General features: G+C 39.8%; 1 protein-coding gene across 2 annotated transcripts in view; it reads right to left on the reverse strand.

Moving 5' to 3' along the window:
• Window positions 1–270: 270 nt before the first annotated feature.
• SLC35F1 (solute carrier family 35 member F1) overlaps window positions 271–23,342 on the reverse strand; it is a 243,299-nt gene continuing 220,227 nt past the window's right edge. For both annotated transcript variants that reach the window (XM_080588100.1, XM_080588101.1), the window contains one exon: window positions 271–4,483. In XM_080588100.1, the coding sequence (XP_080444226.1) occupies window positions 4,259–4,483 (225 nt within the window). In that variant the 3' untranslated portion in view covers window positions 271–4,258. The remainder of the gene's footprint in view (window positions 4,484–23,342) is intronic.

Raw genomic sequence — 23,342 nt, forward strand, 5'->3', positions numbered from 1 at the left:
CCATAGAAGCATGGCAGAGACAGATGAGACCATGTATCCTTCAGGAGCAGCACCTGGGGGCCAGGTAGGATACTTGGGGATGTCTGATGGCACATGTTTAGCACCTGAATTACACCTTTGGAAGGAGTTGTACCTTAACTACTTCTCAAGGGAAAGAAGTCCACAACACACCAAATAATTATGCCCTGCAGTCAAGATTTACACTTCAGAAAAAATCATTTGGGGCTAAGAAACCAGTAAGGAAGCAGACAAATAAAATAATAACCCTGCTTTCATAAAGCATTTATTTTTTTTTATTTGAAAACATTATACAGGCATTACATTGCCACAGCCAGTCCATATAGGAGCATGCAAATATCAAAATGAAGAAAGGTTTGTTCAGCTTTTTGATGAAGGATTTGGGGTTGGGATTCTGTTTGCTTGGTTTTGTTTTTGGTTCATGTTCCCATCTGTGGTGTCAAGATTAGTGTGCTTTATTATGGCATTTAACAATAAAATCCTACCCATGGGGTAAAATTTATATTTGTAGCTAGCTTAGGAATACTAAATGGTTTTTTAAAAAAAAAGAAAACAATACTACACGCTTGTCAAAATGTTAATAGCACAAGTTAGCAATCTCTACACTATACATTGAAACTTCTTCATATGACACAGTGGTGCAAAATTTTCAATTGCTTGATCTTTTGTTGTGTTGTTTGGAAAGTTTATAGCTGGAACAAGGACAAGGTCTGTCTCCCAGTGAAGGTTTTCATCCAGTAGCAGAAAATTACATCAGTCTTGCTAAGGGCTGCTCAGTGCCAGCAGTATATCAGGGTTTCAGTCTGTTCAGGCAAGGATCTACACAAAACTAGTGATGTCCTAATGCAACACGGAGAGTAGCTGCCAGTTAGATAGCTGAACCTCTGCTGGTGTGTACTGAGGTCTTGAACTGCAGGAGACAAGCAGGCAGAAGTAATGCTTCCCTTCACTAGACCTCAGCTTTTCAGTCAACACAGTTACTTGTAAAGCTATACTACTGTCTTCCTTTGAGGTCCATTGCTCAGCACACTGGTGCTAATTGAAGTTCACACCTTTCTTAATGGGAGATGCAGAAAGTGAAGCAGCCCCACTCTGCACGTGAAACTCCCCCTGTGCAAGTAACACAGGGGATGGTGGCTGGGTGCAGAGTGCACACCCGAACATTCACAATTTATTTCCGTACAACAGAGCCTTTTAAAATAGACTCTAGAAACAGCTCTAGGTGGCATGCCGCAGACACCCATGGTTTGCAAACTCTCGTGTGTAAAAACTCCCAGTCCGGTGAACTGCCCAGGACATGCCTTCTGCCCAGCTCTTTCTGAGAAGACTCCAACAAACATCTACAAGTTAGTGTCAGAAAAATGAAGAGGGGTAGGCGGAAGGACTACAAACATTTGGCTTGAAAATAAATACTAATAATGAAATAAACCAAAACCATAATGCAAAATGAAGGAACTGTAAACATGGAACAAACACACACACCATCCTCAAAGGTCTCAAGACCAACATGGGGACTAATGTTCAGAGAAAGGTATTTAATTGGTATAAAAGGTAGCAAAAAGACTGAGATGACAGATGCCCACCAGAGTGCCTCCAAGCACCTGAGAGAGCTGTGGTAATGGTGACCAAAGCCCCTGCTCCTGGGGAAGGTATGAAACCTGCCTCAGGTGGAAGGCTTCCCTGGGCTTGACCCAAGGACGTTTGCTGGCCCACTGTGCACAAGGGCTTCACCCAACCATGCGCTTCCCACATGGGTTTCCACCCTGCAAACCTCACCCTGAAGTATCAGGTGATCATTCTTGTGTGGGGGTGTTTTTTGTTTTGTTTTGTTTTCTGTGAATCATGTAGTATTTAGACTTTCCTTAACACCTCCAGAAAATGTACTGTTGTTTTTCTGTGGGAATCCTCAGAGCTTTAAGAGAAAAAAGAAGAAGCTTGGGAAGATGAAGGAGGATTCAAGGAGTTGGACTTGATGATCCCTGTGGGTCCCTTCCAACTTAGGATATTCTATAATTCTACAGACGCTAAAGAAGATTAAAAAAAGAGAAGGCAATGAAAAAAAAAAAACACCCACCCCACAATTGTTATGATTTTAAAACCAGGCAATCTTAATTGAAGATTCTGGAATGTTTTGGGGCATGGTTCAACAAGACCCTTCCCTCAGCTGCAGTGGGAGCCTAGCAGGCAGCCTAAACACAACGGGACAGAAATCGACTCTTCTCCTCACCCACAGCGAGAGTAAGATACAACATACATCTGCTGTTCAGTAGCATTTTGGCATTCGTCACTTCACATATATTTGTACACATACTTTTCCCAGTCTGCTTCAGGGAAGTCCCTTCTATATTAAAGCAGAACAGAACTATAAAAGATGGATATTACCTCAGCAGAAATTCATCCTGCTTGGTTGAACTGTGGCCTTTCTAATCTCCAGAGTACAGATTTTTCTTTTTTAAAGAGAAATAGGAAAGTTGTATTTTTCAAACATGAAGACCTACATTTTCACTTTAGACAGACTTCTTCAGCAGAATGACATTCAAATCAAATTCATCTTATATGCCCACAAGCAAAATATTCATCAGTCCTGCTGTAAACCCCATTTTCAAATACAATGAATATGTACATGCTTTTACAGCACTATTGTGTACTTCTTAAACTCCTTTCTTCTAAAGATCCTGAAACGTTCTAAAGTAACTTGGTCCTATAGCACCCCTGTGAGGTAGGTCAAATATCTTTATTCCCTTATATACAGACTGGGAAATGCAGCCACACAGAAGGTAAGTCATGCCCAAGATGATGCAGAGATGTGGCAAATCTGTGAATAAAACCAAGTTCTCCTGGATCCCTTTCCTCTCTGTTAGGTATAAGGCTATCTCCCTTTCCTTAATTTTAAATTAAAAATAGATGGTGGAGGTTGAAATAACCATTTCCTGGTATTGTGCTCTCAGAAGAGCGAACGTACAGGCAGATATGGATTCTCATGGCTGCAGCTAAGATTTCCTCCCTTCTGATAAGGCTCCTGGAGCAGAAGTGCAGTTGCAGAGCACACCCTTACTACTTTCACATGTCACCAAAAACACAAGAAAACTGCTGAATTATTCTGCTAGTTTTCTAGTTAACGAAAGATAATTGGCTACACCCTGCCGGTATGAATGCCTTTGTGCTACTGCAGCAATACCAGCAGATGGTCCAGTCTTTCTATTCATGAATTCCTCACATAATCTTCCGATTTTTACAATTCGTGGGTTTTGGTGAAAAACTGTCACATTTCTAAATAGTTATTGTTAGAATAATGAACCACAGGAGACTAAGCAAACTGGAACAGCAGAAGGCGCCCTCAATGCACTGAGTATCTAAAATAAGTGCCCTGATCCACAAGATATGTCATCTTACCATGGAGAGGTACAATACATAGGAAACTAGAAAATGTTTTTTTTTTTTTTTTACAGATTAAAATTTAAAAAGTAAGAAATCTGTGTTAATCATGACTACAGAGAAATTAACTCCCTGTCACCTGATGCAGAACCTCAGCCACTAGGAAATCTGCCATGGATCATAGAGAGAGAGGTCAATGCTTGAGTACTTCACTTCTGCAAATATAGAAAGGCTAAAATGCTCGCCTTATACCTATTCCTAGAATAGAGACGGATATTGTAAGTTGTCCCTCCTCTGGATTCATGGAACAGATTACCTAGAAAGGGCAACTAGATAGCACAGATGAATTTATTGTCTCCCTCACCAAATCCAAGGTGCTAGCAAAAATGTGTCAGGGGGTTGCTACCATGAGTAACCCATCTATTTTGTGCAAACAAAGAAATCTTAGAGAGAAATTAACAGCGACTGCACACATGTATTTGCTGTAAAAAGGTGGCTTGTCCACAACTGGTGTGGCTTAGGCATAATATCTCTCAGTGAGTGCAAAAACACCCTTCGGTTAATTTCTTCTCATAATTTCAGCTTATATATTGAATAGCTTTCCTAGGCAGTTTGACATTAACTGATTCATATACAGCAGTTTGTATGGCAAACATGCTGTTAACATCATAAACGAGGGACTGGCATCTCCTTGCAATGAACACCCTGGAACAATTAATTTTATTTTTATGAGCTTTCCTTATTTGCTACCTTGCAGCTCACCGGTGTAACTGCACCTGGTAAATACCTTTCTCTATGTACAATACAGAGATAATGGATATATGAACTCCACTGAATCATCAGCAGGTGATCAACGGCCCTGGGTTTAGGCAACTCTAATGTGAGGCTCCTCTTCTGTCTCCTGCCCCAGGCTGGTGTATGTTACCGAAGGCTCCAGCTGGCCGGTGGCTGGCAGGTCTACAACAGGTCCTGAAGGGTTTCGAAATTGCTTGTACACCCGAGGATCTTGGGCTACGTAGGTGGACGTGGAGGAGTAGAGCACCAGCCCAACAAGGATGGTGAAGAATGACAACAAATAAAGTCCTGAAAACTAAGCAGAAAGAAGAGTACAGTCATTAGACATGGCACCGCTCATCCTGAACTTATGAAGACTCATGGACAGAGGTAGGCATAGATCCTTGTTGTGGCAAGCACATCACAGAACAAGCCTCCTGTCACCAGGATGGGAAACTTTTGGGGGAACATCTCTTTGTAAGTTGGTTTGCTCCAATTAAGTCCCATCTTCCACAGCTGGTACCTTCCCATGGCCCAGGCTATTGAGTATTAGGTGGGACGTGGGAAAGCTGTGCTCTGGTCACTGATCCTAACCTGAGTTTGTTGTGGTTTTAGCCAAGTTAACTACCTCTGTGAGTGCAAGTGTCTCTAGCTCCAGTGTGGGGTACCATCATCTTCAGAGTTTTCTGTCAGGTGGCAGCTAAATGCAAAGTTAATTACAGCTAAACCATGTTAGTGAAGTATACTATGACACCCATAATATAAAAATACCAATAAAATAATTTAAATAACATTTAAAGCATATACTTTTTTTTTTTTAAATTACTTTAATAAAGGTCCTTAGGAAGGCCACCTGCAGCTTCTTTTGCTTGTAAACTGAAAGCAGATGACAGAAGATTTAGTGTGAGTTAGAACAGGACAAGATTCATCTGTGAAACATGCTCTGGGTTGACCTCAAGAGGTTTGACAACACTTGTGGAAAGCGGCTAACTGAAAGGTTAAGCATGCATATTTTGGCACAGAGCACCACTAGATCAGAGGTCAGCCTGAATTTTCTGACATGTCCAGACACAGTGTGCCTGGACTGGGAATATAACACAAATAACTATTTTTGGCAATATGTTAGTCCTTATGGGCAAAGGTAAAGCCAGGGATTTAAAAGCACAGACAAGTGAATAGGAGCTTTAGATACTATATGTGTCTCCTGCCATGGGGGACACAAAAATGGCTTTAAGACCATATGACTTGTCTCTTGATCCTAGATTACAAGTTATTCTTTCTTGTATGTTGTGTGTGAGAACCTGTGATGGACAAATTGTGCAGCCAACTTGTTGGTGGGAATATAGAACAGATTTGTAGTCACTGGGACTTTAGAAAGTGCCTGTGTTCTGCATACTTCAACACCAACAATTAGCTGCAACCTGTGATTAACTGCTTCATGCTTCATGACGTGCTTCATTTTATTATTTTACATAGAGGTGTCTGAAAATCCGTTCTTTAATCCTAACTTATATGGTGCTATGATGGATGCCCAATTTGTCTCCTTTGGACCATTTCAGCGCGGCACAAAGTGGATTGACCAGGCTGTATTATCTTGGCAGAAGCTTTTTAGCAATTCTGCTTTTAATATTTAAAGAAATAATTATTGTGGTGAAAGTGAATTTTACTGAATTTACTTTAGTTAACTTAGTACTGATGCTGATTTGGTGCAGTTTAATAGATCTGCAGAACCTGTGTACAGAACCTGAGGAAGCATTTGGCTTTTTTTTTTACAGAATCTGAATGATCTTCAAGAACTTTGGACAAATAACACACGGTGACATATGTGGACCTGTTTTTGTTTCCTACAGCTGGTATGCACGCTTTAGAGGGAAATCACCATAATGGGGAAAGTTTAGAGTATGTCAGAAGGATTGCTGTGTAGGAAGAGTGCTGCTTTTCATCAGTTGTTAATTGTTTTTTTCCAGGAATGTCACCAGGTCTTCACGTGTCATCTGGCAGTGTGATACGAGGTAGTCATCCCACTGTCCCATCAGCTGTGAACCCATTGTTGAGTGTTACAGTGAGTCTGCTGAAGGATTCCTCCCCTGTGACATGGCTCTAAAAGGGCTGGGTTAGGCTTAGATCTCCCCCATGTGGCAATCAAACCAAAGTCAATCATTTCAAAGCATTTTTCCAGTGGATTTTTCCCCCCTTTTCAGTTTAATTTTTCTCTCAGCACTTTCCCCTCCCCTTCATGAACTTGGGTAGCACATGGCAGCAGTGGGTTAAATTAAGCATAAGCAAAACTGAAGAGCAAATTGTGTCTAGTTTCCCAAACTGGGAGCTAGTTCCCTAGTTTCCCATTGTCCCTCCTTTCTACCTTATGCCTGAAATTCTCACCCAGGACAGCCAGCTGGCTTGCTCTACCATATAACCAGAGTGCCAGCCAGATTTGTGATTGCCTTGTGTCCTGCTGCGAGGAATCCGTGGGGCTTCCAACAGCTAAATGTGCCCTTATTCTTGCTCTGGGAGCTGCCCAGCCAAAACCAATTCACTTTCTCTTTATTCCATGGCTTCAGCTCTGCCATATCCCCCTCCTCTTGGCCATACCTCTCATTCTCCTCCCTGCGGCTGCCTGCCAGTGGGCTCTTTTGCCTGATAATATTCTTTCCATGGCAGTGTGTCCCCCAGTGGCAGTTCTCCAGCCTGGGAGAAAGGCTTTGGATGTAGCTGGGGGAAAGCTAAACAAAGGCCTGTGAATCATTTGTCTTTGGTATCTGTGCACAGCTATTGCAAAGAGACCTGGATCCTGGCAGCCCTATACCAAGACCAGTCTTTACCTTCCTCTCTTGATTAGAAACGAGGTAAGGCTTCTTTCTGCAGCAGCTCCCCACAACTCTAAAGTAGAAGGGTTGTTAATAAGGTTAATATAGGAATATATACTGTAGGCATAGGAAAAATCTCTGTGCTTTTTCAATACTCTTTCAGACTGACGCAAAGTCCCCTGAAATCGATGGATATTTTCCTCCTGTTAAAATGGCTGTGAACCCAGCAGCGTGACAGGAGGGTGCAGACAGTTCATCAAATACAAAATCTGTTAGTCACTGTACTGTGTTCTTCAGACTCTCCAGCTGAAATCTTTGTGGTTTATTGGAGATAGTGTTTCCAGCAGGCATACTCTACTGCTACAGCTACACGTAGGTTGTTTTTTTTTCCCCATCTTGACCTGCAAACCTCATCTGCTGAGACTCACTATTAATAGACAGAAAAAAAAAAAAAAAAAGAAAAAAAAAAGATTTAAAAACAGCAGGAAGAGCTGCTTCTAAGAAATGAAGTGAGAGATCATTTTGCATTTCTACCCTATGCACAACTGCACTACCAAACTGCAAGCTCTTGGGTAGTGTGCAATTCCTTTCTTTGACTAAAATGTTAGTTGACAATGGGATTGAGCTTCATCTTTCTAACTTATCTCCCGCTTTCTACAGAAAAATACTTCCTCTAAGAACAAATATTTTAGAAATATCCAGATTTGTATGTCTCTCCAAATTCCACCTCCCTCCATGCTACACAGGATACCAGCAAGCTGTTCAACCTCTTGCATCCTGGGATTGCTTTTTTCCCTTATATGAATTTCTTTTGTGAATGAAAATGATTTTTAGATGACCCTCAGTTTCTTACCCATTTAAAAAAGACAGTAGCACTTGGTTTCTTTTTTTACCTGTTCACTCTACAAAGTAAAGAACCGAACTGACCCACATCACATGTCTGTTCAATAGTCCCTAGAAGAGTAGGATTCAGATACACAGCAACAAAGAAAAAATCAGAAAAAATCCTGTCCTTTCACTTAGGATCTTAACAAAGATGGTAGACAAAAGAAGACATATAAGAATTTCCAGCTGAGAAACTGAGATGTACAAAGACAATTATTCAACCCCAGATCACACAGGAGCATATGGCAGAGTTAGGCAATGAATTCAGCATTCCAGAGCATCAATCTAACTCCTTAATCTAAAGACTTTTATATTCGACTGCTTATATATATTACATGTTATTCTGCTAGATGAAATCCTCTGACAGTCATGTGAGTCACACATGGCTGCACCACTGTATAAGTTCTCTGCAAGCAGGAATTTATCTTAAAAGTAAATGATATTTAGCAATTGACATTTTCCGTGCTAACTTGCTTGTATAATACATTAATTAAACACACTGATATATTGCATTTAGCTTTCAGCGTGGACTGTGGATCACCACAAAGTCAGGAACCAGGGACTCCCTGTGTTGCTGCATAATGCCCAATTTTGCCAAGCAAGAAATATGCATGTAAAGAACAGTGCTTCTGATCACCTGAATCAAAAGAAGGGAGATTAACTTGCTACAAAATAAGGAAGGGAAACAGGGACATCATCCTCTGAAGGGAAGACAGATCTCCTTTTCCAGAGAAAAACTGTTTAGTTCCAATAACATTTCAGATCTTATCACTGACATGAAAACTTACTGAATAGTCAGATCAAATAGTTCGATCAGCACAGCACGTTTCAACATGGCTGCTCTGCTCTGCTCTAAGAGGGTGTCTATAAACGCTTTCCCAGTCACATGTATTCAACAGGGAACACACAAAGGTATTTACAACAATTAAATACTAGAAGGACAAAAAAGTTGTTGTCTCTAGACATTATTTAGTACCTGCAGTTAAAAAAGCTTACACAAAATGACTGTTAAGTTTCAGCATATCCATTTTAGGTGTCTGTCAATTTGAAGAAAAGCATACAAAGCAAAAACTAGACAAATGCAACAAGATAACATGTATATCAAGAGTTGCTCAGTCTATCAAAAAACACATTGATTCTGGGTGAGTGGATGTTTCTGGTATTTATCTAAAAGATATTCCTTAGGGAAACAGTAGTTGAATGCATTCACTCAGCCAGGCTTAGCAGAAAAATTAATGGCATCGGATGGCATAGCTGCAGGAGCAGGGACCTAGCTCCTCACCCCGAGATGTGCTAATGCAACCCTGTGCAACCCTGCGCAACCCTGCCAGAAAACCAGTGCAGCACTAAGCTCTAGCTGACGAAAGAAAACACATGGTAAAACCAGTCCTGCTTTCTGTTATCCACGCACAAATTCATTTACATTAAGAAAGAACAAAACCCAAACGTTTCTGCAGTGATTTAAAATACATATATATAACTACAGCGCTAGATGCAATTATGGATAGATTTTATAAAGATTATTTGAAACTCCATTTATATATAGTATCTTTGTTCCAAGTGATTCAAAATTGGGCATTTGGGGAATAAGTTAAGCATTACAAAATTTCTAAAATAAAGAAGAAAAATATAAAGGCACCTGAAAACCTATTTTTCTTTTTAAATCCTGAATGGACTATTAAATCTTTCAAAATTTATCCCCCCACATACACTATTTCCTATTTACTACTTCTAATTAGTCTCTCTGTGCAAAGCTTGTCTTTCATAGACCTGTAAACCTTTATGACTAGAACACTACTAGTATTTCCACTTGAATTTCTTGTGCTTTGAAGTAACCCAGTTTAAAAAATTGGTGCAAAAGAAACTTCTTGATGGGGAGCAAACAGTGCACCTGAGCATCATCTTGAATAGTGATAAGACAATGACGGCAGAGGAAAATACAAAGAAAGAAAAACTGTTCAGAAGACGGCAAATTCCAGTATAGTTCAGGAGAGAATAAGGCATTCTTCATTATACAGACCATGATTTTAGGAAGGAAAGCAGGAAGAAAGGGGATATCAGAATCCTTGTATAACAACTAGGAATTGTTGCACTGACTGCCTTCTGCACAGGGAATTTGCAGGCTGGTATTTCTGACTGTCACAGATGTCCACATCCATGTTACCATTGGCACGAGGGCAAAACAACATCTACAGTGACAAAAACAGACAGATGTGAGTCTGCAGAAAAGCCCATGCTGACAAAGGAACTCAATGATTTGCTAATTTTGGTTTTTCAGTAAGCTATCATGGTAATGATCATGACCGTTATTACAAATGGTTATGAAAATGCAAATTCTCTTTCACTCGGTCCATTGAACTGGAAATAGTCTGTGAGAGCAGATTTTTCAGCTGTGGCACTCTAATTCCATTTGTATTTCACAACAGCAGCATAGTCTGAATCTCTTGGCAGGTAACACAACTCCCAGCTCCTAACTATGGCAACCTAGCTGTGCTTTGTAAGTCTTAAAAAGGATTTTTTTGTTGTATGACTAAATGAAAACCTAGAATTACCTAGTTTCATATATTAACTGATAAACCATGAAATGAAATAACTACATTTTCCCTTATCTTGGCTACAAATTCTCCACATTTTGACAAAAATGAAAAAAAAGAAATCAGGCCTATTAATTCTACTTTTAAACCTTCGTAAAAAGCCATCTCCTAAGAACTGCGTTCACAAAGAGGGACAAAAATTTCCATATCGGGGGAATTCATTTAGTCCCATATTCCTGTTGACATTCTCCATGCTCTCCAGACTGGTAGTTCCCATCAGTGTTTTATTCCAAGCAGTGGGTCTGTGCAGCCTGATGAACTTTTCTGTTTTCCAAACCAATTCGGCTTGTAACGTATGCTGCACAGCCAATCAAATCCAAGGCCAATGAGGGTTCCCACACCGGCTTATGTCTTTTCCCTCGGGTAATTTCACACATGACTACCTGAGCGGGCTGAGCTAAGGGAGCTAAAACCAAATTTCTCTCATTATCTTTTATATAGCAAACAGACATTTTCACTTGGTTTGATGAATCGATTGAGAGACTGAGCTTCTTTTCACACAGTTTTCTATTTTCACCTCAAATATAGCAAATGAAGTTCACTGTGGCCAAGTGCAGCAGTTGCACGGCGGGATGCACATACTCTCCAGTCAGTAGGAGTGCCAGGAAGGGTGAATGCTTTGAGGGCTATGAAGTCAAACAGTCCTTCCACTTGCATAGCTGGATATTATAGATATATTACTTTATTAATAGGAATGGGAGGCAGTATCCTTGTCATAGCTCATAGCTCTCTCTGATGATTGCCTCAGCTCAGCCTCACAAAGATCTGACTAAGTTGGTCATAGGCCAGGACTGTGACTCAAACTGTGGCTGACTATTTTTGCTCCATCCTGGAAGGGAGATGTTTCTGTTTACTCCTAATGAGAAGGAAAGGATGCTCCCTTTGGGATTCAGGGTTTACCCTGCTCTTTATCAGGACAACAGCCTGCTGGTTCAGCCTGTCACTGCTCTCTGTCTTTGTCTGATTACTGATCCCAGGTGAGAGTTATGGGCAGAATATTTCCTCAGTATTCGCAGACATCTTTCCAAGCAGACTGCAGAAATAAGCTCTAGGCAGGTGATGATACATATTGGTCATCTGCAGAAATTGGGGCTGAAATTGAGCCTTTATATGTAATGCTAGATCCCTCAGCTCTTTAATCGACAGATCTCTAGGGGGACTGAAAATGCTCACATAAGGTTTAGCATGTCTTATCAGCTCTCCAACTACGTAAGATTAAATGTCCAAGCAGAGATGTTGGTTACCCTGCTGAGAAAGGTAACAAGGGGTGCTGGCTAGCTTCAGTAATGATGCCAACTCCTGGACTGGGAGTCTGTCCACTAGCAGCAAGATTAAATTATTGTCACACTTCAATGACCTCCATCTATTTCCAAGGCAAACTGTGAGGATACAGTCTTAAGTAATGACTTAAGGCCCAATCTTGCCCTCTGAACTCATGCAAAATTAAATTTATAGCTAGTTTCTGCACATATTTTTTCTTTTCTGTCCATTGGCAGTCTAATGAGAAGTTTTTCACTGGGTGAAGGAGGCTTAAGTTGCAGGGCATGTCTCAGCCCATCACTGTTGCTCATTCCAGCCATAATCCAAAGCAAGAGACATTGGGTTTGCTTCAACAACAGGACAAACCTGACATCAGACTCGTTGCTATTTGGTTGAAACAAAGAAGCCAAAGGAAGACTGGCCCCTGCCATTTCAAGGATGAAAAAAGGCCATATTTTTCTCTTCCTCCTGCCTGCTTGCATCCTCAGTTTGCTTTAAGTTAGATGAAATGGAAATATTTCCTTAACGTTCTGTGAATTTTTTGTCCTCTGTATATAGATTGTCAGGGCTGGGGGTGCATTCCCCCCACCTGGGGATTTGTCTGCCTGCACTCAGGGTCAGCTCAGCCAGGGTGCATGTGTCCAGCCATGAGAGGCCTCAGCAGAGGCCTGGCCCCATCCTTCGGAGCTGCTGAGAAGCTCTTCCCCTTGGTCATCGCCACTATGCCCATGGCTAGACTCATGCCTCCCTCTGACCTAGGCTTGGCATCCCAGCTTGACCTTGGCGCTGATCAGTTCTTTGTAAGCTGAGGGTGTCTATACAGGAGAAAATGGGGAGATGGTTACCAGAAAGCTATCACCACAAAGCCCAGTAAAATTTGGGAAACTTCATAGTTTTCCTGGAATCCATTTGCGGAATAAAACAAACTCATGGTCAGAACTGATCGTATTTAGAAAAATCCTCAGAGGTTGATGCCAGCAGCTGTAAAGCAAATGCTTGTTTTGCACAAATCTGCATGATTTCATGCTTCCCAAATGGCATAATTAGAAAAATGTTATAGTAGAATGTCCTTCCTAAATACATGCCTGCTAGGGCAAAATGTTTGCCTGAAACGTCTTTTCTTGCTTTCCTGGATGCTGGGATATATAGGAATGCTACTTTCTCTTCTGCTTCCCTTTGTTGCCTCCACCATTAGATGTGGAGAAAAAATAAGCCTGTGTTCAGTACCCCTGCAGTACCAGCAGTCTGTCTAATTAAAAAGCGCAAGGTAGAATGAGTCCTGCAATGTTTTAATCCTTTCTTATCTATATAGGAAAGACATTTTAATGTGAAGTAAAAACAGTTATATTACAGTGCTCTAATTTCCTGTCAGCATCTTTACTGTGGTATAAAGAGGCTTCAATTCTGGTTATTTTATATCAATCACTTGGCAAGAATAGTTTAAGATAAGCTGGGAGGGGGGGAGCCCACTCTTATAAGAATAAGCAGGTCCACATGGGAAAGGGGTTACTATGTTCATTCCATATGCATAGTAGACCATCAGACCATGACAAATTTAATCAGTCTGTGCAGAAAATCAGTGGTAAAGCAGTTATCCTTTTAAGTCATCTTAATATTAAAAGGAGGAGCACAACAGAAATACTTATAAAAATAAAAGTAATTCGCCATCCCCACTATAACCTTTCAATATTTGAAAGATTTGTTTTATCAGCCATCAGTTGCCACGTGTCTTTTCATTTTTGTGTGTAAATATTTAATAAAGTAGCAGCAGTCTGCTGTACTTGATTCTGTATAAATGTATATGAGGCTAACTGTGTTCAAAACAGAGGTTACAATAATTTATTCAGCTTGGATCCTTTGTTTATAATTTTTCTGCTGAATCTATCAATATATTCATGTAGTCATGCTCTCCCAGAATGGCATTCTTTTATCTCAGCCATACAAGCAGGGAGCATTCCTGCCCTGAGAAGCAAGGTATATGCAGCTGCGATTACCTTTAACACGAGTAACTATGTAAGCTGTCTGGAGAGAGTGCGATACTGCTATTTCTCATCAGGGTGCTGCGTGGTCTGCTGTGTTTGCTGCAGGCAGCACGAGGCAAAACTTCAGGAGCTCCAAAAGCTCTCAACTGAGTCAACTCACCAAACAGGCATACCAGGAAATCAGCATGGAAAGTGTGTCCTAAGCCATCCAATCCAATCCCCCATGGCTGTGTACAGCTAGGTCATATATTCTATCTGGACAATATGCCCTGTCCTCCTGTAAGCACTATTAGGGCTTTTGTCCTGTCCTCCTAATTTATCCGAATTCTGTTCTTGAACCTCCCTGCTGCTATAGCCAAAAATCCCTCTCTAATTTCTATTCCACATTTATACCTTCTCAGTTTCTATCCATATGTTCTTATGTTGGCATTGGTCTTTAGCTCAAATAATTTTCCTTTCTTCCTTGTGTATCTATAGATTAATTTGTATATGTTGAATATGTCCTATTTCAGTTTGTCAGGAATCAAAGCTATGCTACATATGACAAACATTTATTTAAGATTTGTATATCCATTTTGTTTTTAGAGGATGCATGCTTAGTCTGCCAAGGCTTTAGAGAATACAAGAGAAAGAGGTCTGCTGGCTCTCTTGGGCTGACCAAAAATCTCCATAGCTACAGCTAGCAAAGTGCTGTCCTAGTAAGCAGTGCTGTCCTATGGCATTAGCATTTCTCCATCATTACTAGAAATACCTGGACCGACCCATTTGGAAACAACTACACCACAAATGCATTCAAATTCCTCCCAACTGTTGCCACTGACATTACCTTGAAGTTCATGCTTCATAGTATTCCTCAATGTCATCCAGTTCTTGTCTGATATTTCAATCCTCCTTCCTGCTGAAGGTGGCAAACTATTACTACAGTCAATATATAAGACCAACTCTTTGGGAACTCCATCAGTAAGCTCCTTTTAGCAGACTGTTTCTCCTGGCACACTGCTTGTCCGTTATCCTCATAAGCATGTCTTACCCATCTTACAGTCTCCATAGTGCTAATCCTGTACTTCAGCTTAATTAATAATTTTCTATACCGTACCATTCAAAAGCCTCAGAGGTTAGATGTCCCATTTGTCTTTTGCCCAGGAAAATCTGTTAAATTATCAGACAGACATCAGATTTAGAGTGGCATGATTTATCTTTTGTGAACCGGGCTGCATTTTATCCAATTTTCCATTTATCTCCATGTCCCTAATTATTCCTCCCTTGTGTCTACTTCCGTTTTTAGTTTATTGCCCACTTCATATACTATTCTTCCAACTACCTATATTCCCAAACTTGAAAGCATTCAGATTATTGTGTTCTCTTTCTGCTTCCAATGTATTAATTCCCACCTCTGTTAATCCTTGTGCATTGTCTTTGTATTTAACCCTCATCCTTACTGAATGTGGCAGAAGGTACCCATTTAGTTTCGGTGACAACCAAAACGTGGCTTAATTTTGGCCTCAGCTTTCTCTGCATGGTGAAACTACTTCTATTCGTAGACAAGAAGAACTTTTTGCTGTTAGTTTAACTTTCTTCTTCATTGGAAAATTTGGTTTATCTTTTATAGCAATTATAATTTACTCTTTTTCCTTTTTATCTGTACATCATCAGTTTTGTTTTGTGATTATTCTGTTTTCCTTATTTTCTGTTTATTTCTAACCTTGTTAAAGGGATTTTTGTCTAGTTACATCTCAGGCTCACCCCTACAAGTTCTCCACTTGTACTTAAGATCAAAATCCACATTAAGTCGAAGGCAGAAAAGCTATTTCAAATCTCCTTCAGACTGAGGTTTTTGAAGGAATATTTATGGGCCTTTTAATGACCTGGAAAAGCAGATAATCTTGCTTACTGAATTTAACATGTGCGGGTGGTAGGAATAACTTTGGAAATGAACTCCAGTACATCAAGATAAGTTAAGTTGCTTAGTAGCAGTGCTGATGACAAACACGTAACCTAGGCCATGGGTCTGAAAGCTTCCAGTTTAGTGGAAAGGGGGAGTTTAGTCAAAAAGAAGACGATTTTTGAAGACTTTCTAACAGTGACAAAAATACCCTACTGCTTAGATCAAAAACGTGTAAGTGAAGTCTTCTGACTGATGTTATGTCTGCCTGTTGACCCAGTTCCTTGATTTTATTTTAGGAAACATAAGGTCTTTTTGAGGCTTTAAAACTATCTGCAGCATTCACTGATTCAGCTGGCAGGAGGCACAACTGGACTAAGAACTTCAATCTAGTTAATCAAAACATCAGGTTTTCTTCTCCTAAACCAAATAAAAATTCTTGCTACATTGTCAGGAGTTTCTTCAGACTCAAGCAAGTCTCTTCCATGTCCCTGGCCTGGGTTACTGAATCTTGCAAGTTCTTCTATATAGCTATTCCTAGATGAATTCATTCATTTGCCAGTTTCACAAATTTTTCTTTGGAGTAGCACATGGACCATGTAGATGCCCAGGCATCAGTCTTAACACACTTCCTAAATATTTCTACCTTCTTTCCTAGTCACTTTTGGAAACAAGGAATTACTCATTTCCATATGAAATCTCCAAGTTTATAATACAGGTATTGCATTTAACTCTTACCATTCACTTTCAAATTGATTCCTTCAATCTCTGTCTTTGGCTAACTTCCAGAATCTGTTTTCATGTGCTAAGGTGGAAATAATATTCAATTTGCAGAGTCATAATTTGAAAATCTTTGTAGATTTTTGGTAACTGAACCATATTTAAGCTTTTGAATGCTGCTGCTGCTTTACCAATTCATGACCTTTTCTGGCTTTCTCCTTTGGGCTGCAAATGATTGCTGAGGTATGTAACTCAATACTTTCATTGCAGTTGTCTTCAAAAGTGTGCTTGACTTGGGAAATGCTGAGGTTCTCATTTAATTTGATTTTTTTTCACAATTAATTATGAACCTAAGCCTCTTGGGCTTTGCTTTCATATTCATTGAGTTTTCATTTAGAAACGGTATGTTGTTGGTAAGATCCATCTCATTTAATAGGATGTCTTCATTATGTTTTTCTCTCTGCATTTTTTATTATAATAAAGTAGAAGGCAGCATTAAAAAGAAAAGGTTAGAGGATGCATATGTGGTTGTTGTGGTTTAACCCCAGCAGGCAGATCATCACCACACAGCCACTCGCTCACTCCCCCCAGATGGGATGGGGGGAGAGAATCAGAAAGGTAAAAGAGCCAGAACCTGTGAGTTGAGACCAAGACAGTTCAGCAAAAGCTGAGCACAAGCACAGCAGAACAAAGAATCCCTTCACTGCTTCCCATCGGCAGGCAGGGGTTCAGCCACCTCCAGGAGAGCAGGGCTCACCCCGTGGCACGGCTCCTTGGGAGGACAAACGCCATCACCCCAGCATCCCCCCTGCCTCCTCCTTTCCCCCAGCTGCTATCGCTGAGCATGGCACCACGCGGTGTGGGACATCCCTGTGGGCAGCCTGGGCCAGCTGTCCTGGCCGTGTCCCCTCCCAGCTCCTGGGGCACCCCCAGCCTCCTCGCTGGCCAGGCAGCACCAGGAGCAGGAGAGGCCTTGGCTCTGTGCGAGTGCTGCTCTGCAGTGACTGAAACATCCCTCTGGTATCACTGCTATTTTCATCAAAAATCCAAAACACAGCATCACAGGAGCCTCTACGAAGAAAACGTACTCTATCCCAACCAAAACCATGACAGTGGTTGACACAAGTGTTTTTGTTACAATATTTTTTTGTTTTCTGCAGTTCATCCAGACCCTTTTCTCGTTTTCTGTTTTTATGGATTTGTATTACTTCACTCCCCCCGTATTTCCTTTTTCAGCCCCCATGTTCACCAGCACCTTCAAAACACATACGGTTTTGTTAAAGCTTTACCATGCAAAAGTTGACTATTTTCAATAACAGGATGAATTCTGCTAATATGTCTGCACTTTTATATTCAGTAGAAATTAAGAGCACTTCACCTTTACTTTCCACTTGACTCATCACTACTTTCTCCAAAACACTATTTATTTCCTTTAGGATGTGAGAATTAATCTTCATAACGTAATCTGTGGCATATTTAAGAGATCTCTGAACAACTTTTCCTTTATTATTGAAACCCCAAACTAATTCCAAGTAATTTGAGGCAACTGTTATTTGGCTCCAAGTGTTCAAAGCCCATTATTATGGTACGTTGCTATTTGCATTTCTTTAAGTCAACAATATCCAGTTGTTAACTTGAAATGAAAATGATTGATGGATGGAGGCTTTACTGCTAAAGATATTGTTGCATGTCCCACCAGTATAATTCTGCTGCTTCCCTTCAGCTGCTATTGTGCTCATGTGTCTGGAGTGTTGTTCATCCTGAGAGCAAAGGTGGGGACAGAAAAGTCTGGTGGGACTGCCTCTTCTGGCTGCAGACAGCTGTGACTTCAAATTATATACAAAATAGAACAGCACCTAAATTACACACGGCCCCCAGTTCTGTAACCATTTTTCACTAGTTCCCTAAACACTGCTCCTCCTTTCCTACCCCTGCCAACAAAACAGTGAGGACTTGAGGGGCTTCAATATTTATTCTCAGTATTTATTCTGCAAGGTGTTGAAAATTCAAGTCCCATGATAGGGATGCGAATTACCTTCTTCAAGCAGTTGAAGTATATTTCTGTTTATTTATCCATGCTCAACTCACTCTCCAAAGACAATTCTTGGAGTTCTTGTTCAAGACACTTAAAAAGGACTATTTTATAATAATAACTGAAAGTAAGCATAAGACGGTACAGCGAAACATCAGTGTTGGAAACTTATAATCCTGTGGTTCCTCTTCATTTTGTATTAAAAAAAAATGGAGGAAACTAATAGTTTCTATGCTACGACATTTTTCATTTGAAAAACAACAACTTCACACTATAAGGTAAGTAAACCACTTTCCCAGTGCCTTATAGGTCAGAGCACTTAAGCAGTTCATTGCAAACAAGCCTGACCATCAATTTCAGTAGATTGCCAAGACACATATACTGGCTCTTTTCTTTCTCTGGGGACTGTCTGTGGACAGGCTGATTTTATACATTTGTTTACTACACTTAACATTTAAATTCTCTTTTCATTCTAAGTATTCTTTTGAGTAGTCAATATCCATTAGGCACTTCACTATCCAATCTAATAAAAGGCAGAACTCAGTCACGTAGCAGTGCTTTTTCTCCCCAACTGGCTGGATCATCTACTACTTCCTTCTTCATTCTGAGATATGTTCTATTTAGTGATTACATGAGTTTCAACTGGCCTCAGACTCCTTTTATACAAATGAAAAGTTACTTCTATATTTACTTTGTGCGGGTATTAAGAAAAAGTACAAATGTGTTGAATTGAAATGCTCTTTTGAAATTGCAAACAAATCTTCTAACATTTTAATGCTTGAGCTATGTAGGGACTTGTGATGCTGAGATATAAAAAGACTTGATTCAAATGTTACACAATAAAAGGGGTGGGGGAGAAAACGGGAGAAGAAAAGAAGCATTATGATCATTTAATCATTGACACAAAAAAGCAAAAACCATTCAGCGAGTTGACAACCAGGTGTGGAGCAGCAAGGCGCAGAACAGTGCTGTTGTCAGTAAACCCTGTTAACCAGGCATTCACTAAGAATATTAAGACATCTAAATTATAAAGTCAAGAGAATAAGAACCCAGGCATGGGTAGGAAGATCAGATCCTTGCCGTTATTTTGCTGTAATTATGAACTAGTTCTGGCTAGGAAACCAAATCTTTGTTCTGTAATCAAAGGAAAAAACAAACAAGCTAACAAACAAAAACCTAAACTAAAATGAAATGAGAAGTAAACACTGAAGCTCTTTCAAGACACCAAATGCTGTTGTTTCTGAAACAAAGTGTGCTTGCTGGAGACAGGCAACTGACGACTGCATCTGTTATGAAGAAGCTTCACTGCAGAAGCCTGGAAGCCCTAAAGGCTCTTCCTTGGGGTTGTAGGCTGCCTAATGCAGAACTGCTTTCTCATGACTGAGATCTTCCAGTCCCAGAACGCCTGGCCAAAAAGTTTGGAAACTATGCTCTGCTGCAATGTATTAGATGAGCAGGCAAAACAGCAGTCAGGGTCTGAGAAACGCTACACTGTGTTTCATACTGAAAATGATTTTTTCATTTAGCATTTCTGTTTTGATAATTAGGTATTTCCAAGAGGAATGAATTTTGCTGGAAAACTCCCAGTTGGTTCTGTTGTGAGCAGTCTTTTTACATGAGAACAAAAATAAATAAATAAATAAATAAATAAATAAAACAAGCTAAAAGCCCTGAAAACAACCTGCATACTGTGACATTCATGATGAGCTAACAATGCCTGAAAAAATATTCTTGAAATTGAAGCCTCCAACACACCTTCCGCAATACAAATGCCACTTTCTTTTACTCTCTTTTTTGATGGGTCCAAATGAGTGAGTATCCATATTTCACTGTTCCTGGTTTGCAACTATTGATTCTATTGCAAGGTGACATTGTGAAGGAAAGAAACACCCTTTAACGATGCAGTATTTTAAGAAAACTGCCATAACAGTGCTATGCTGTTAAACATCTACTGTCAGACCATGCAGTATCTTGGCAGCAGTAATTTCCTTTCCTAGCTTCTACTCCCTTGTGTCATTTTACTTCAGAGTTTTTTTATTGCATGGCATCCTGCACACTCAGACAAAGGGTAAGCGGATGTGGCCCTTTACATATGTATACACCCAAGTGTGACTAAAAACACACCTAACACCCTTCGACCTCAGGGTAGCTCTTTGAATACAGATGCCTAACTTCTCCTCTCAGAACTACTTTGTAATTGATTACAATTTGTAGGAGGATATTCAAACAAAGAAGTTAGTAAATTTAAGAACATGTGAAGAAGCAGCTTTCAAAATGCCGTTTAGACGAAAGACATGCACACTGCATAGCTTCACGGGAACTGAGTTGTTGAGAGGGAGTCCCCCCATAAGAAATGTCATAGGAAGATCTGCACTTAGGTTTCTGCACATCACCAATGGCACAATTATTTGGCAATGTGATTTATACTTGTGAAGGCTCAGAAGCCTTCACCAGTGTAACGGCCTTGTGAGATTAAATTCCATTCAAACAGAGGATTTATGGATCATGCAGATGGCATACCTGATTTAACTGGGGAAAATATCCTGACGTATATGGCTGAGGAAGTAATACTGTAAAAGCCGGTTGTTTAGCCTCCACTACCTGCTCTGTTTGAAATAATGATGTACCACTGACCATGCCACTGTCAAAGTTTAAAATATGCAGGTGTCAATCCCCTAACAAGTGCAAGCAAAGAAAAGGCTCTTACTGACTCCAGCTTATACTTGCAGATGAGTTAAAAAAGACTGAGAACATCATTTGAATTATTTGCTCAGCTTGGTCAGATGATTTGGAAAAATCTCTTAGATGTTTATGGTACAAGTAAAACCACCAAGTAAAAATATAAGTAATAAACAAAAAATCATCCCCCCAAACCAAACCAAGTCTACCTCCTGCTCCCAAACCACTGACAGCATAATAAAACCAGGACTGTCTGAAAGCATTGTAATGTCCTTTAGAATTTTTCTTTAGGAGGCAAAGACAAAATGATTCTTTAAACTATGTAGTTGACTATTTGCTTCTTTCAAACTGTTCATACATTGAAATGGAGCATATGGAGTCACAACAAGGCATGGTCTTTATCTCCACAGCCATTAAGCTGTGAAGCATTTTTAAGATTATTCTTCGAGGGGCAGACTTTCCTTATTTAGGAAAGTGAATTAAAGCCCACTGAAGTCAGCAGAAAACCTCATACTGGCTTCAGCAATCTTGGATCAGGATAGTAAAGTACACAATTTTAAAGGAAGCTCTTAATACTTATTTCCAGTAAGGGCCGAATTCTCATCTGAGAGAAGTCTACGTAAATCCACAATTCATGGTCATTGCTTAGGATCCACACTGGCAAAAATGAAATTGGAACCTAGTGCACTACTTGTACCCGCTCTTCTCCATTATATTAAAAACCACTCTCCTTTATAGCTTGTTTCTAGATGTAATGGGGAGGTTGTCATCTGCTCCCTTCCATTGGAGGGACTCGGCTGTTAGAATAAAGCCATTTCTAGAAGTACCAGTAAGTGAGGTTTCAACTGGCACCGCTTCAGATTTCTAGTGATGAAAGTGTTTGGGTATCATGTTTATTTGTGCAGCCAAGTCCTTTCACAATGTTACTTGCCATGATTCTAAATCAAGATATATGACTTCATTGATTTATTATGAAATATATGCATTTTCTTCATTTGGAATTTGTTACTATATGTAGAAATTCTGATTTTTTTATAGCTAAATCTTGGATAAAATAATGAATGATTTTGCCAAGGCAGAATATAATTGATGGTGCTTGGCTTGCTAGTTAATGATATAATATAGTGTGACTAGACCTGCTGGTGCAGAGCATAATCAGTATGCATGCTCTAGCTGGTGGAAAACATAAAATAAACTGCTTAGATTATTTAGTGAGAATGCAATTTGCTTAGAATGACTAAAGCCCAACATATGGCTTGCAAATGAAAAGTATGAACTTCAAAAACTCACTTTAAAATAAAGCAAAGGCCGAGAATAAAACATAAAAATGAATACTTCCCAAGTGAAAAAATAACAAAAGTTATACTAAAGCTCCAACCCCTTACAACTGGAGAGTTGGCCCCAAATTTCCCAGAACCTTTAGAGTGTGGGAATAGTATAGTGCTCAGTGCACTATACTACTGCAGCCTCTGACAGGGCAAGATGAATGCTGTGATGGTATAGGATAAAATAATAATAATTAAAAAAAGATCGCTTTAGGGCTCTGATAGCCTTTGTTTTTCAAAGCATTTAGTTGTGCTTAAGAAAAAGGTGAAATAAGAACAGATATCTAGAGAAGTTTTGACCATCAAAATTGCAAAAATATATAAATATGGTGAGAATTAAGAAAAGGATATGGACCTTTATGCTTAAATGCTATTGCAATGGCCAATATTCAGCCACCAAACAGGCTAGATGCCTTTCTCCATCCACTGGAGAAGTAAAAAGTGAGTTTTTATTTGGGGGATGCAAATAATCTTAAGAATGAATCAGTACAACCTAGTCAGTATCTATCTTAAGCTGAAAGTCATGAATCATTACGTTTTGATAAAATAACTTTGACAATTATCATGTTGAATTACGAGCATATTACCAGAGCTGCGTCAAGTTAACGTGCTGTATTTCTAGCTTCCACAGGCTGGGGAACTGTTTAATGCACTACAAAGATATTGGCACACAAGATAAAGAATATAAATGCAGCTGTTTATAAACTTCCTGTCCTGTATGTCATGATGTTACAAGTCTGTATAATAAAAAAAATGAAATGATAACTAATCAAAACACTTCAAATGCAATCTTCTCCTCAGTTTGGTTTCAGAGGCTCTAAAGCCCAGTTAAACTAATTTCCTGCGTTTTCCATGGATTTTTCATAGATTTACTGCTATAGGTGCAATAAACCTGTCTCGTAATAAAAGTAGCAGCACAGAGAAAAAACTATAACTGTTTCTTGAAAGCCTCATAAAATTATATTCTGCAAGGGGCACTAAACCACTCAGTTGATCCTAATTCAGTATA

Source organism: Anser brachyrhynchus (genome assembly GCF_964034855.1).
Source record: "Anser brachyrhynchus genome assembly, chromosome: 3".
Lineage (NCBI taxonomy): Eukaryota > Metazoa > Chordata > Aves > Anseriformes > Anatidae > Anser > Anser brachyrhynchus.